At 48.6% G+C, this 16,107-nt stretch overlaps 4 protein-coding genes across 4 annotated transcripts; all 4 read right to left on the reverse strand.

The window, feature by feature from the left end:
- Positions 1–2,094: 2,094 nt before the first annotated feature.
- On the reverse strand, positions 2,095–4,266 carry HOO65_040757 (Protein kinase domain protein; the record flags this gene model as incomplete). The annotated part of the gene is made up of 1 exon (XM_071000728.1): positions 2,095–4,266. The coding sequence occupies one exon, from the start codon at positions 4,264–4,266 to the stop codon at positions 2,095–2,097; it is 2,172 nt and encodes a 723-aa protein (XP_070859600.1).
- An 836-nt stretch (positions 4,267–5,102) lies between these two features.
- On the reverse strand, positions 5,103–6,427 carry HOO65_040758 (putative double-stranded RNA/RNA-DNA hybrid binding protein; the record flags this gene model as incomplete). Its single annotated transcript, XM_071002844.1, has 2 exons — positions 5,103–6,075; positions 6,387–6,427. 2 exons carry the CDS (start codon positions 6,425–6,427, stop codon positions 5,103–5,105), a joined length of 1,014 nt encoding a protein of 337 aa, XP_070859601.1.
- Positions 6,428–8,626: 2,199 nt separating this feature from the next.
- Positions 8,627–8,827, reverse strand: HOO65_040759 (uncharacterized protein; the record flags this gene model as incomplete). The annotated part of the gene is made up of 1 exon (XM_071000729.1): positions 8,627–8,827. The coding sequence occupies one exon, from the start codon at positions 8,825–8,827 to the stop codon at positions 8,627–8,629; it is 201 nt and encodes a 66-aa protein (XP_070859602.1).
- A 5,735-nt stretch (positions 8,828–14,562) lies between these two features.
- HOO65_040760 (uncharacterized protein) lies at positions 14,563–15,204 on the reverse strand (the record flags this gene model as incomplete). Its single annotated transcript, XM_071000730.1, has 1 exon — positions 14,563–15,204. One exon carries the CDS (start codon positions 15,202–15,204, stop codon positions 14,563–14,565), a length of 642 nt encoding a protein of 213 aa, XP_070859603.1.
- Positions 15,205–16,107: the final 903 nt, after the last annotated feature.

Raw genomic sequence — 16,107 nt, forward strand, 5'->3', positions numbered from 1 at the left:
CTATGCCGTTGCGCAGGATCTGGCAGCTAGGGTCTTGATTTTCTAGATGATGCGCATGTTCTTGTGGAAGTTATGACCTTGAAGCCTGGAAGTCGAGTGTCGGCAATTAAGAACAGCGGGTTAGAGCTTGCTATGCTTATGAGAGAACTAGTGACACTTGCAAGAGAGACACTGCTAAATAAATAGATATTGGCGCACAGGGAAAAGGGAACATAGGAATATTTGTGTTTGTAACTTCGGTGTGTAACATTACCGGATACCAGCTCAAACAGTTCAGCAAAGCGGCTGCCGCAGTTTTTATCTTATTTTGTTGTCCTGGGTCAGAGATATTGAACATGGGCCTGGACTGTTTAACGATAAGCGCCACCATTCTTTACCGGGCGCTCCGATACGGGAATCGAGCCCCGGCGCGCTGAACTTGAACTTGAAAGTGTTTGACGTCTGCGGGAACAACCAGGATTGAACGGGACCGGATTGGCTACCGGACGGGACTGACCCTCCCCAAGACTAACCACGGATTTTAGGTATGGGAAGCGCGTATGCTTCCAAGCAAGCCTGTTGTTTGCCTTATTCATCTTCTCTAAGGAGCTTTTCACAAACCTCTACGATAGTCTTGCAGCGTTTCCTATGCATTGAATGGATTTGGGCCCAAACAACTGTCCTTATTGTTATCATTGTATTAAAGGAAAGGACCTGTCAGACGTCCATTACATCCCACCCTGCTAATGCGCCCGAAGGCAGACCAAACAACAGGGACGAGGTGATCACCACTTCTTATACAGCCAACAGCACAGCTGAAACTGTCGCTGACCGCCGTCTTTCCAGACAGGACAGGAGTAACCAGAGTTATTCACTCTAAAGATGCAAGGATACCATTCATCAACCAGGGTGGACTCTGTAGCTCCTTTGGGGAACCAAGAGGAAGGTCGACTACTATAGAAACGATTCTCTGAAGTATTGTCGCCTACCAAACAAATTTGATTTGATTTGAATATATTTAACGTCTTCTGGAATCACCAAGATCAAACGACGCCGGATTGGTTACCGGACAGAATTGACCCTCTTCAAGGCTGACCACATATCTCGGGCGGCAGAAGCTCGTATGCTCCCAAGCAAGCTTGTTACTCGCCCTCACAAACTGCCCATTGTATTATTTTACGTCTACCTACCAATTATTTCGCAGTAATACGACGGCATATTCCGGACAGGAGCTGCTGGCTGATGTCTTCCTATCCTGCAAACGTTTCCTCCTTCCCTCCCTTCTCTCTTCCCCTTCCATTCGATCTGCTCGTGGTTCAAGGGCAGCATGAACAGCACATATCTTCAGCTTCAGCTACCTGCCATGTGTAGTAGATCTTACTGCGCGGAGAATGATGCTCCCATAGGCTTGCTACAGGCAAGCAGTGTGATCCATCCACCCTTGGAGATTGTCGCTCGACTCTAGCCAAGTCCCTTCTACTATAGCCATTGCACACACATGGTTTAGAAGCCGACAAATGGCCATGTCTAATCCTCCCCTTCTCTGTCTTTGCAAGACTTTTTGCGGTACTGTCAAGCTTCTGCCAAAACGCCGAGAGGCCACAGCGTTGACTTATAACCAAGGTTTGCGGCCTACATGCCCCCCACTAACTCGTAAGCCACTTGATCGAGCCTCTACAAGAATGAGATTAAACCCGGCCACATGCGTGACCTTTTGCCTTTGCTTTCAAACATGGTAGGCTGTAGTTAGACTCATTAGCTCAAGCAGTCGTTTCCAACTCGGACATATGGCAAGCATGACCCACCACCACACGACTTAACCTTACACCCTTGTTCTGCCTCGGTAGTTCTCCTACAGTATCGATACCTTATTAGATTGTGTGAAGGGCAAGATAAGTAACAAAAAGCAGTCATGGGGTCTGTGTAAATGCTAGCAAAGAAGGATTCCATCGGGACATGTGGTATAGGAATGCACTGGACAAGTATGGCGATGGAGGCCTTCAACTGCCAGATGACAGCGACATATTCACTTACCCGGCTGTTTACCATCATGACTTCCTTCCTACAAGGTCACATATCCCTGCATGTAGTGGTAAAATAATTGTTTGACATTACCTAGAGCTTGCTGATAGCCTCGTCCAAGGCAGCTATTATAGGATTGTAAAGTTGGTCAGGGTCTCCAATAGGTGTTCCAATGTTCATCCACATGTCCTTGTTATAAGGAAAAAGTATATTCCTGATCTTCAGGCAGACCGACTTCACGACATCCAGCGCCTCTGGAAATTCCTCCATAATCTCATTAAGACCATTCACAGCCATATGACCTAGCTTAGTTTGTGCTATATCTTCGAATGTCCCAATCTCCCATTTCCGGAGGCGGCTATCCTTGCGCGGGATCTCTTCACCAGCGAATCCATTACTCCATGCTTGGCGTGCGCACATCCAAATCAAGACATAGAAGAACGACTCGAGGTCGTGACGGTAGGTGTGATCCTTTTTGCGCAGTACCTCTATCGCTATAAACTGCATCGTGCCAGTCCGGTGCTGTGCCCCGCTCGGTTCACTGTCTAGTACTTTGGCCATGTCAAGATCGATGAGCATGCCCTTGAAGCCATTGGCTGTTTCGGGGTTGGTGATAATAATGTTGTTCGGAGAGATGTCACGGTGCAAGATCTTACCAGTCACATAGAGAGACCGATGCGCTTTGACCGCATCCCGCTCAGATTCCAGCAATTCCTTGATGGTTCTAAAGTCGCTGATGGCACGACCGGCTGGCGAGACGACAAGGCAGGAGTAGATCCTGTTCTCCCATAGATCTTCGCCAGGTGTGTACAGACTCGGCTTCTTATTGCTAGACCGCCGCCTCTTTGACCCAGATGCATTACTAGAAGTGTGATCAGCTGAAGATTTGCGCTTGGTTGACATGCTCATGGTTGATAGTGAATCGTGAAAGTAAACGTCCTCGCTCGGAAAAGGGTGGGCTGCGGAGAATCGGAGTCCCTCCCGCATCTCTGCAATAGTAGTGATTTGACCATGTGCCACAACCCTAGCCACACCCTCGACACCCATAGCTTCCGCCCGTTTCAGTTGTTCCACCTCAAGCTTGCGCTGATCCAGTATCCACGAAAATTTGGCAACGTAGCTGTCCTGCGTCTTGTAGCATGTTGTCCCGCGACACACAATGGCTTTCTGTCGAATCATTAGCTTGTCCAGGCAGAGCCTAGTTTCTTTGCCACTCGCATCATCTAAGGTGACGTAGCGATGCCCATCCCGCCGCTCCATGAACGTATCTAGGCCCATAATATCATCATCCATTGTAGCATAGCCAACAAGGGCACGCGCAAATTTGTCTGGCTCATCGTGGATGTCGAAGGTACCCGAGCTGTACGCCCCTGACCGATCGAAGATCCAGAGTTCCATTTTGAAAGCATAAAGAGTGAAGGCGTGGACGAATCGGCGGGTCGGCTGGTCAGTGAAGACACCCTGAACATGGCGTGTGAGCCGAAGGAAATCGACCTCGAATCTGCTTGGGTGGTAGGACTTCTTCTGCTGCCCCACAACAAGGACATTCTTGTACCAAAGTGTGTCACTCCCTTCCGCAGCTGGCCTCTGCAAGAAAAGGTCCATCTGTCCTTTTTGCTCTTGGAACTGGTTGGCGGTCTTGGTGGTGTGGAACCTGTAAGGCGCGTAGTCCAAGAAGCGCTCTTCCAGAGAGCGAAGCCAGTCCCAGACCAGCTTTTCGTCAGGCACCTTCGGGAAGGCCGTCCATTTTTTTCCATCGTGCGCGGTCAACACCCCCTCGAGCATTGCCTCCTGTTCTCTGCGCCACCGCTTGGGATCAAAGAACTTCTCCCAGAAGCCCCCCACATTGCGGAAGGTGCAGTTCTTTATCTCTTCAAAAGTTCCTCTGGATGTCGAGGCGATGCTGGCGGGGATTGGAGTGAAAATGCCGAGGTTGTTGATGATGTTGAATACAGCTTCCCAGATGTCGGTGTCAGCAGATTTGTCAACGACATGGCGGACAAGAGGACGAAATTCGTCGAGTCCAACTGCACCACTTCGGACATTATCTGGAATTGATGATAATTTTCCCGCCATGTTACCGTTTCCATCAGGAGAAGGAAGACAGAATGCTGCTTCAGATACAAAAAGAGCTCCTAGGAGGTCTAGGATATCTTTGTGCAGTGGATTGTCGACGTCGACGCGTAATCTTTCTCGAAGATGGTCAAGCGTATTTTCGAGAGGATTTTCTGAAATGATTTTGATCTGCTGTTTTGTGAAGGCCATTTTGAACCAAAGTGCAGCGCGGCGATGGGTTCAGCAGACAAGATTGAAGGACTGAGATGGAAAGTAACAATACAAAACAAGGCAGACGCAACGCATCACGTGACACTTGTGGCGATAAAGTTGTTGTTAGGCTGGTGGTGTGAAGCGTCGAAACTAAGGTTCCAGCAGTTGCTTTCTCTGTTCAAGTAGTAAAAATAAAAATAACAAGGCAAGGGCTATAATGCAGAGTCGGGGTTGAGGCCTCGACAAGTGAATACAAAACAAGGGTGAGAACGAAGATTCAAAGAAGGCCTGCCATGTTTATTGATATTGTACTATCCAACGTCTACCTACTGTTGTTTCACAGCATGAAACGTGGGTGCACCATTTAACGTCTACCTACTGGTTTTCCATAGCAATACAGCGGGATGGAAGCAGCGTGGTTGATGTCGTCTTCCGCTACCACTTTTAGGCAGTCACCGGTTGCAGGTGTGCGTCGGCTTCAAGTATCTCCTATGACTTTTTAGGGTCCGGCTTAGCAGCTAGGAGGCTTTTCCGCCTGCTGTTGCCTGAAGGCGTCCTTGTTGGGTATGGTTCCTGGTGTTTTTGGTCTGCGACGACCGCGTGTAAACCAGTCTAAAAGGCCGCCAGCTTTCAGCACGCCCCGGCGGAGTACAGCGGTTTTGTCCTTCCATATGCATGGCTGTTGCCGCATCGTTTAATCTTTTTTCCCGTTATGCTGGTGGCTGGTAGCAGAGCTCCCTCCGCACCTTCTCATGGAGCCCTCCTCGAAATCTCCATCCTGTCCTGCAAACGTATCCTCCCCCCCTCTCTTCTCTCTTCCCCTTCCATTCCCCTCAACTTCGCCCTGTTCGTCCCCTTCTTCGTTGTTGCCCTTGCTGTCGTGGAGTTGGTTGTGTCATCCTAGGCTGCCCTTGTTGTGGTCGCTCCCCTGTAGTCTGCGGTGGCAGTGACCTGCCTCTCCGCGTTTCTTGAGGGGGGGTTGCCTCTGTGGTGTCCAGACAGCTCATCTCGGGCTCGGGTTGTTGTTTCTCTTTAAAGAGCCTCAGGTTGCGGCGAAGCACGTTGGCGACATAACATGTCGCTTTCGTGTTTTTAAGGAGCTTGTCCGCGAACCTTTGGCTCCATGGTCTAGGTAGTGCCTTGCAGGTCCACCAGTGTCCTCGTTCCTTGGCTTGGTTGCAGGCTCTGCATCCAAGTGGGCAGTTGTGTCCCCATCGCTCGTGGTATCTGTCGAAGTCTCCATCGCCAGTTCTAACCGCGAGGATATGGCCCAGCTCTATTCTAGTCAGCCCTTTGTAGCGGGAGTGGCGGAAGGGGGGTTCAGTGGGGACGCCGGTTCCAAGCGGACGGTATCCTTTTTGTTCTTTCCACCACCCTTCGTAGTCGAGACGTAGCTGGTCTCTTCTCCATCTCCGTGCTCCTGCAAGGCTGAAGCGGTGTTCCGTTACCAGTCCCTGGCATTCTAACTTGGCCTGGGTATCGGCTAGCTCATTGCCTTTGATGCCCATGTGTCCTGGGACCCATAGCACTCGGGCGAGCCTTCCGGGTGTCTTGTCTGCCCAGGCTTTTAGGATTCGTCTTGTCTCGTCTACCGCTTCCTGTGATGTGCTGTTTTTGGTGGCTGCATTTCGGAGTCGGTCCACAACTCCTCTGTTGTCTAGACACAGCCAGATTTCTCCAGCTCCTTCGCGAGCTGTTGCTCGCTTAGTTGCCTCGAGAGCGCCAACTGCCTCCGCATCTGCCACCTCCATCCACTTTCCTAGAGGAGTTTGCGTAGCCTCGCCACCACTGGGTTGAAATTTGGCCCTCTCAGAATGTGCCTATCATCTAGTGTGTGCCACCGTATGGCTTCCCTCCTCTTTTCATCCTCCAGGAGGATTTCGAAAGGAGGAATGCCTGCGGCATGGTGTAAGCATTCCCTTGGTGTGGTACGGTACATGGGCTCACAAACTGCCCGGATATCGGAGTCCCTTTTTATGATGCCGTAACGGACGATTTGACAGATCAATGGCACCGGCAAGATGGCCGAGTTGGTTATGGCGTCAGGTTAAGGTCGTTCCTTAACGCAAGTTTCCTGATGGAGAAATCCGCCTGGGTTCGAGTCCCAGTCTTGTCACCATTTCTTTTTGCAGTTTCCACCTTCTGAGTCTGTGGTCATATTGCTATCCTATCTCTGCTGGCAGTCTAAAAAAAAAAAAAAGACTTCCTACTTCAGCTTAAATTTTTAGATAGGTAATGCTCTTCACCGCCTTTGGCAGTAAGAAGAATCTGACTAATAACGGGATAGCACTCTCTCACTCTACTCTTAAATAGCGTTAGAGTTCGTGATGATAGCTTCTTTATGAGAGATCGTGCTAGGCCAATGAGCGCTAGAGCCACTTCGTTTGCCCCCCGCCCGACATTAGCTACCTGGTGTCACTCTTATCGAAAACTTTCTTTATACTACTGGTGCCTTTCGCCACATGGCTTTTAGCCTATGCTAGGTGTGAGATAAGCTGGGTGGCACTTGTACTTGTCGCTCATTTGGTGCTGAAAGCAGAGAAGAGCGTAGTACGGCTCAAAACGGGATTTCACTGCCCTTGGTTCAAAATGTGTCATGCGAGGCAACGCTTAGATGAATCTAGATTCTTGGGGTATACAGCATGTATTACCTGTCTGACATTCCTCCAAATAGCCTGGCTATCGCTGTTCGAAATGGAATGTTGGTGTGTTGCAGTGTACGCCAATCCAATCTTGCTTTGTTTCTTGACTAAATAAATAGAAGCCTCCAGGAAAAGACCGAATTAGGAAGCGTGGTCAAATCGTTCATTCTCCAAGGCTTAATGATTGTAGTTGCCATTTCTAAAGCAATGGCTTTAGTAGTAGATGTAATGGTGTTTTTGGGAAACATAGACTCTTCATTAGTAAGTAATGTAGAATTCCCTTCTTTTTCAAAAGAGTTGATTAGCATGTGAAGTTTTGCTCTGTGCTACCGTGGCTCAGGGTACCGCCTCTTGTGTTACCTTACTCTAATGTAGGTAGGTAGGCAGTGTATTATTTATGCTTGTTCTACTAGGCTAGGCACCACATCTTGGCTGAGTTAATCCATGTCTTTTCTTTGGGGACTGCTATATAGATCTTGCTGGTGGCACAATCGGTGGCTCGGGCCAGAAGCTCTTCAATGATGGCCTTCCTTGTGAAATCGTTTGTCCGATAAATGCTCTACCTGGGCGCATAATACCTACGTGGTTTCATGTCGCTGGCGTGGTTGGTTGTCGTATTCCGTGTGTATATGAGACCAATAGACTTACATTGTTTTAGACCTGCATTAAACCTACTTCTTAGACGCTGCTGGGGCAGATGAAGGGTCTACATAGCGTGAGCCATAGTTGCAAGATACCAGCCATAATAGAAAATTGGCGCTAGATAAATATGCTAGGAATTAAACTAGAAGCCTGTCGCTGAAATGAGTCTAATTTTATAGTCAGCTATATTGGCTCAAGTCTTGAAAATGGCGCAAAAAGGGTTTGAACTAGCTGGAGTATGGGCATAAGCCTCGATATACTAGCGGCCATGGATGCGAGACAAAAGGAGGAGATCGGTAGACATCTCTTTCCCTTGGATGGAATGATCGGAAACTTTCTCGGCAGCCACCCATGCCGACGCCCTGGGGACCATCAAAAACCGGCGCATTCGACAGGCCGACGGAAATTTCTGAGAAGTGCCTTGCACACCTCTCTTGTGCTAATAATTGGCGAAGCTCCGCCAGAGGACAGACATCCGTTATTGTGGAGAATACTGGATAAATACGTAGTCAGCATGTCATTCCAGATAAAGCAAGAACTTGATCTAACTAGCGCAACTACCTAAGCTATAAAGACGATACATAAGATTCACAGCAACAACATCTATTCTTGCCCAAATCTTAGGCCGGTAGTTAGTAATCGTGCATGGCCGACAGCCGACAGCCTAGATCCACATAAGCAGCGGTCTAACAGGGCCCCACAAAACCTGTCAAACTGAGGTTGTAAGCCCGCACCGTATCGATGCGATTAACTTTGTATAGCGCGTTTCTATCCGGCATGTTTTAAGCATGATCAAGAATAAGCCTAAGCCATGGAAGATATAGACCGCCTAATTCATCCATTTAAATTTCAATATCAAAAAATCTAGGGCTTCACAACAACCACACACACACTACAAATATGCTTGAATATGATAACGTAGTTTTATTTAATAGAGCAAAGCTCTGGTCTAGTAGTAAATATCCTAGGCCGGTGAAAAGAAAGCGTATGGGCTAGAAGACAGAGCCTGGCCTCCGGTGGCCCCTTGACTAGGCAACTTTATCATGCTAGCTAAGCACTCGCATTACTTCCAGCTACGTGCGAGCCGGGCAGTTGGAATCATCAACTTTCTTTGGGAAACCATTGTCGAGACACCAGCAATCATCAAAGATCCATCTGCAGTCCTCAAGGTCCCTAGCAGCAAGCTTCTCGTTGGTGCTGGCTACGTTGCCAATAGCAGCTGCGGCAGCGTTGCCCGCGAAGGCGAGGAGGAAGGTAACAGCCCAGGGTTGCATTGTTTTTGGTTGCTGGTAAAGCCGGTAGGTCTTCAAGGTAAAAAAGAGATTGAGAAAAAGCGAAAATTGCGAGTAAGATGAGAAAAGCGAAGTTTCAAGACACGGTAGGTAGAGGTAGTGCTTTCGAGATAGGAAGCTGATGTAAGTCTGGGTAGTCTGGAAAAGAAGCTGTGTATCAAGCGGGAAGAAGAGCCCTTATATACATGTCTAGAAGGCTCGCAAGCAAGCTAAACCGATGCTCTTACATCACGAGAGCCATATCGAGTGCTCCAGTACAAAAACAGCCCCCAACTGGCCTATGTGAGCCTGTACACGGAGTTCCAATGGCTTACAGTGTCAACTTATTTTTGAATGCGTTGTAGAGCCTACAAAACAATTTAGCATAAGGATGTCCATTACTTAATAGCATTGACCCCTGAGAGGAAGCATTGACTTTGTTCTCTTAGCCGGCAACTAAAAAGTGCTTTGATCCAGACACTTGAAAACTTCCAGGTGGCATGTAAGCCTACGGCATCTCTCCTCCATTAACTCATCTTGCCGGCTAACTCTTGCCCTCTACGCATCGCATGAATGCCGTTAGCTCTGCCCACCTCCTTCCAGTTTGTGTTTTTGGTAGCATCAGCCTCTTGCAAAGACACATACATATATGGATAGTAGATATTTATGGGGAGAATGAGCTCTATTCGTAGTAGACCAAAGTCCTCTGTGTATTGACCAGTCAGCTTATGCTCAAAGACCATCTACCCTTGTTTCAACCCTACCAGTCAGCCCAAAGTTAGCTATGTATAAAACGGAGGACACCGCCTTCCTATGAGGTAGCGTAGGCCCTTTGGGGGCGGCCCTGACAAATCTTAGGGGCGCTATTATATCAATACTAAAGATAAGAGCCCGGCTCACTAGATTCCGACCACAACAACAAGCATAAGATAACAAGCATATTATGTACTGTCAAAGAAAACAAAGCTTAAATTGCAATCGCTTTTGCCTCTACGCCGTCTCATTCTCGGGCCCGTACGTACGCCGATACTAGTCTACGCCTATATCTCGGCCGTGAAGGTGCGATGGCTTCTTCAACTGCTTCATCTTTTTATCAAAGGACAAATAACTATTCATAATTAGCACAACTCAAAAGCATGCCCATCCCACATATGAATATCGTAATAGAATTACGAAATACTATGTATACATAATATGGCAAGGCATTATTGAGTCAGCCATAGTCCGAGTCGCCTATAGTTACAGGCCGCAAAATCTGCCTTCTCATTACTCTATCATATCTAGATTCTGATTTAACTTCCGCTTCCCAAGCCTAGCAATCAGTCTTTCTTCATCGCAGAAAACTCGAGTAAGTAAATGCCGTCTTAATTACCGCCATCGCTTCTATGATCTCAACGGGACATGTGACCAGCAAAGCCTATTCTATCAAATAAACGCTGGCAATTTCCGGAAGTCTTTGCCATCTGTATCTTTTTTAGAGGACGCAGATCATGGGTAGCGTAGCTTACAGACGTGGGCCCATTCACACCGCTATCGATATCGACGTACCGCCCATACCTTGATCTCAGGATAGGAGTGTCCGATGCCTGCTAGCCTATCTTTAGTCAGGCAAACTTTCATGTTTGGGAATTATAGCCGATTTATTGTATTATTGTTAGGCCCGCCCTCAAAATCACTATAACCATAGCGCCTACTCATAGTGGTAGGAGCACCATGGTTGGGGGCCAAACAGGTTTTATGTATATCATAACCAAGAGATTAATTGGGTAAGAAACCCTGCTCATCACACAAGACGCAGCTGGCCCTCGCGCTTCATGTCTCGCCGCTGTCTATTTCCTCTCACAGGCTAGCTCTACGGTTGATCTCGCTAGACCTACCTAGCAAATCATTGAAGGGAATGGCAGACGTAAAAGACTTCTAGGCCTCAGATCTCAAGACCGTTACGGCGTAAAACTGTCTTGCGCATCTACACCATAGAAGCCAACAGGTGCCGGGCACGTAAATATATACGTTAATACATGCGACATGCTTTCTCCAACGGTCAACATAGAAACTTGAGTGAAAATACAATGCTCAAATCTATTGAGACTTGTAGCTGACAAGCAGTTGAGCTATGGCCTGTCTTGCCACATATCCCTCACCATCGTCCCTTCGCCAATGCCGGCCCTCCTCTTCCTCAAACGTCACTCCTCGGCAATTCAGCCATAGCCTACGTAATAATATCTTTCTCGCCAATCCTGCCCCTTCCTTCATCTTCACCTCCCGCCCATCCCGCAGCTCATGCTTTTTTGTTCTGCGCCTTTTGCTTTAGTCTCATTCGCCTGCTGAAGACCCTAAGCCTCGGCTTTAATAGGGCATCATAATGCATTTTTGCTGTTGTTCCCTTTAAAAGCGGCTCAAATCCCCTCAATAATTGGCGACAGAGAGCTTCTCCGATGCTGCCTTGTATCCGGACTGCGGGCTGGTCTCAAACCCCGTCTTTACCGCCTTTGGGCCTCATGGGTTAGGGGAAGCCAGCCTCTCCCTGCTTAGAAACGCGGGTTGTTGAGCGCCTGACTAAAGGCTTGATTTCTCGACTGCATGCATCTTTAAGCGGCCCAAAGCACCCGGCATCAAAGGGCTGGGGTAGGTGGGATCAATGGAGCGGCATACAAGGCGTAACATTGCGATTGCCCCAGCAATATTCCTCCCAAGTCAGCCGATTAGCGATTTGCATGCCCATCAGGGACCAGAAGACGACAACGACCAGTTGGCCGGGCTTTGGTGTGATGGTTAAGGTGCCTAAGCTACTCAATGTCTGTATCATTGTTATCCCGGCCATATTAGGCCGTCTCAATAGCCTATTCTCCCAGGAGGCTGCTTTCTCAGTACCAACTAGCGAGGTGACATTGACACCTGTCACTACAGCTCAGCCTTCAACATTGATCGCCTGGATGACTACAGCGCATTTCCAGTTTCCAAGCCATGCTGACCTCGTCTTTCCTCGTCTTCCTGGCCGTGCGGCGACCTTCCCACTTGCAATGACACCCACCATAAGTCCAGTCTTCCCAAAGCCGTAGATATCGGCTAGATTGGTGCTGTATTTGTCGATTGTGCTCTGCAAGGACCTAGGCCAATCGTGAATAACGGTCGGATATTCGCATGTAGCTCTCTGAAGCCCTGCTAACAAAAATAGCCCGCGTCTTTAGCTCTAGATGTCACTTGACGAAGTTGGAAGCCCAGTGTTTGCCGTCAGGAGACGCGCTGCACCCGGGGAGCACTCGGTTGGTCATTCCTTGACCATAATCTAGCCGCGGGGGAAACCCTTGCGGTTCCAAATCAAAAATGAGCTGAACAGTGATGATTTCGTTGGCCAATGTAGTTTGGGGAACCAATCGCATCGAAGTTGACTATACTTCCGGCCACGTACCTTCAGCTTAGATACCCCATAGATGCCGGCAGCTTCTCGGGCACTTGGTTCTAGATTGTCTTGGAGGACTTGAAGTTCCAGGGGCTACCTGTTCCCTAAAACCAGATTACGCTAGAGGTTCTAGACACAAGCCAGCTTTCTACAGCAACAGCGCCCTCAAGCCAAAACTAGCTTGTTTGGGAGGCACGAGCATATCCTGCGAACTGCATATATCACAGCATTCGCTATTCATGGAAAGGTCCCACCAACAAGTATCCCGGCATGATAGAACAAATGACATTCCATTCTAGGCTGACACTGGTTAGGAGTTATCAAGTCCCATCACCAGGGCAGTTGAATATTAAAGGCGTGCACTATTCGTACGCAAATCATATCATGCACCACCACCCACCACCCTTTCGTCAGGCAACATAAAACATCGCCCACCAAAACTCAACACTTTCATTTACACGCCGTTCGACCAGAACGAAGATCATTTATAAGCAGTTTCTTTTATTAAGTAGAGGATCGACTAAAGTTCCTAGTTCTATTCTCACACTGCTAAGTATATGGGTAGTCAGTGACGTAACCTAAGTCAGGGTTACCAGGACTGCTGACCCTAATCCAGTTCGCCGAATCGTTAGGGTTAGTATCAGACATAAAGGGTTCTTCTTCCAAGACCCATGGATACATAAACCGGCTGAGATCTTCAGGCAAGACACAGATAGATACGGAAACACTTCAATAATCACGTATTCCTTCTTCTCCTCTTTACAGCGGAGTACTTGATGCCTCCAAAGCTGCATATCGCCGAGGACTGGACAAGTTCGCTTCCCCAACTGATTCTGCTCCAATGGATAAGGTCAGTCTCATCAGAGCCTATACCAGGGCTCGTGAAGTGGGAACGGCCAAGAAGAATATGCCTTCTGGCTGGAGAGTTACTAGGAATTGGCTAGTTCCTCGAGCCAAAGCCCCGCGGCATCCAGAAATTCAAGAGGATAGGCCGAATGACAGTTCGAAGAGGACTCCAGAGCGGGCGCCATATTTCAAGTCGGACGATGCGCCAAAAACTAGCCGCCACATTCGTGACCTCGGGCTTAATAAAACACCGAGGACGCGGAGACGGTAGAACGTGATACCCCAAGTGCTCGAGGCGCAGCAGCAGACGTTGGCGGTGTGTGCCACGAGAATCGCTGGTCTGGAGGAGGGACTGGCTCGTCTCAAAAGAGGGAAGAGGAAGGCTGAACCTTATTCCAATAAGCGCTTCGCGGCTCCAAGCGAAGCTCTAGCGGTTGGAGGAGGCATGCCCGAAAAAGAAAGTGAAAATAGTGCTGTTGTGGTCAATGACAGCTCTTCGAACGAGTCGGGGTCAGAATCGGAGGCTACTTCGTTTGTTGAAGTTAGAGAGAAAAGCATGCCACCTCGTGCACGGTACTAGTACGATACAGTACCCAGCTTGGCATGCTTTCTGCTGGGTCAGCGTGAGTTTGAGATTGCTACATCTATGCCGCGAGGCAGGCCAGACAAGAATATTGCGTAGCCCGTCTTGAAGCCCTCCTTGCATCAAACTAGGAGCATCTGTCTTCACCATCGCAAGAAGCCCTTTCACAGATAGCCCCTGATCACCACGCTGTCTCTTTTACCCGCCTATCAGCAACAAGCCACTTCCAGGGCAAGGGCCCAAGCGGGCCTCTACCTTTTGGTATCTTGGGCACATCAGATAGCCACTGAAGACTGGCACATTTAGTGGCAAGAAGCTGTAGCCTAGGATCTAGAAGCAACAGCTGACAATGTGTATGGGCCCTCAGGCTATTAGGGATTGGATAGACGAGCCTACGCAAGATTACCATTGATCTAGAATATGCGCCCCCCCCCCTTCGACACAGGGGCTTGATTTTCCAGCCCCTTCAACTGCCAAAGGCGATAAGTGTTGCGTGGCGCGGTATATATGTTAAGTGGCGTCCCATACGTGCCCCACTTATCCGAACCCATTGTGGCTGAACACGTGACAGGATTGACACCACAATGCAAAAGGAATAGTTCCAGGTCGTAGCATAGACTTGAACCTTTTAATAAACCAACTGATTCAACATCTAAGATCTATTCTACAATAAGCAATAATGTCCCAATAGCACTACGCTTTTGCATATTTTTGCTTCAACAAAATCTGTCTTGTCAATTGACTGCTACCTGATGAAAAGCAAGTTATAATTATGCAAGGAAAAAAAAGTAAAAATGTTACATGTCTCAACTATTGCAGTCGAGTAGAGAGTATCATGCCAGACGTCTTATACACGCAAAGAAGCAGTCCAGCCAAACAACGCTATCCACTAGCCTCCTCAACATCCGCCTATTCACTCCAACCATTGACCTCGGCCAAGGCTTTCTCGGGTTGATCGTAAGGGCCGCTTTTGGCCAGGAAGGAGAAGTACATCTTGGTTATGGTTCTGGGGTTCTTAACCCGGTATTCATCTTCCTCGACAGACTCCACGATAATTTTCTTGACGTCCGCAGCCTTCTCAGGCAGCAGTTCCTTCAGAGACTGGTAGTAGGGGGTTCCCAGGAAAGACTCCCACTCGTCGCTCTTATTATCAATCTCGATGGGATCAAGAGCCCCGAGTCCGTGGAAGCTGCGGTAGTCGCTGGCAAGCTTAGAGGTATCGACATCAACATTGTTGAAAACAACAAAGTTCATCCACTTGGGGAGGGTCTGCTCAAGGTCACAGAGCTCGCTGAAAATAGCACTCAGACTCATCTTGTTTTCATCATTAGCCTCAAGGTGGTTGTAGAGGGCCGAAACGGAAGCTATCTTGTACTCGGAGTCAACAGCTATTCTAGACACAGGGGTCAGCCTGTCATTGTAGCGACCGGTGAAAATCATGTAGTTGCCGCCATGGGTTCTGGAGAAATCGTAGCCGTGATCATGCAGAACAGTGCCAGCCTGGACACCCAGGGCAGACAGAGCGAGAGCCAGAGTAGAGAGGAAGTGCATTTTGAATAAAGAGGCAAGTAAATGGAAGAGAATAGAAGAGATGGAGTGGGATGAGGCGGGAAGCTTGTATGATTGAGACTGGATGAGAGAGGGGTGGTGATTCAAACAAGTTCCAGGTCAGTAAGCAGCAGGACCTCTCGAGAGTATTTAAGTGTTTTCACGATCTTTCTCTTTGCCTCGTGTCGGGCTGCTTTCTCCTCGTCCTCCTTCTACCCACCCCTCCCTTCTATCCAGTCCCCTTCACCCCTTCCGTGGTCCCATGCTGCCATGGAGAGCGTTTCCTGATGACGGCCACAGATCAGAGCAAGGCAGGGCCCACCTTCTCCGTGGCAAGAGGCAAATATACGCAGTGGTCTGCCGGCCGATGATCTATGCACGATGGTGTTTAACCCGTGCATGCAAAGCTGCTGAGATAGTTGGCTGCAGGAGGGTGACATTAGTTGCAGTAATTCTCATCCCCATAGCTGGATGGAACGGAGTTAAGCCACACAAGAAAGAATAGCCTAGGTCCTAGGTCCTAGGTCAAGCCATGAGATAAAAATAGAAACAAAAAGAAAAAAGAAAAAAGAAAACATAGGAGGCAGAGCCAACGTTGTACAAAGGGACTTGTTGACAAGACAGGTAAGGAGAAAATAACGATGATGATAATTCAGCCGAACGGGTTCCAGGGACCGGCGAAACGAAACAGGCAGCTTGAACCCTCCGCCTCCCCTCTCACTTACACGGCCTGCGGATTTCATATTTAGCCCGCCTCCAGCGGCTGCTTTGTTTCTCTCTAACGGGACAGCAGTGGACCACACAAACAAAGTTGAGTTACATCCATCTCCATAACGCCACGCCACCATGTCTTGGCACAGCAAGTGGCCATGGAAGGATCCAACCCCAGTAGCTTTATCTCCCCAT

Source organism: Ceratocystis lukuohia (assembly GCF_044167205.1).
Source record: "Ceratocystis lukuohia strain C4212 chromosome Unknown Supercontig4_pilon, whole genome shotgun sequence".
Lineage (NCBI taxonomy): Eukaryota > Fungi > Ascomycota > Sordariomycetes > Microascales > Ceratocystidaceae > Ceratocystis > Ceratocystis lukuohia.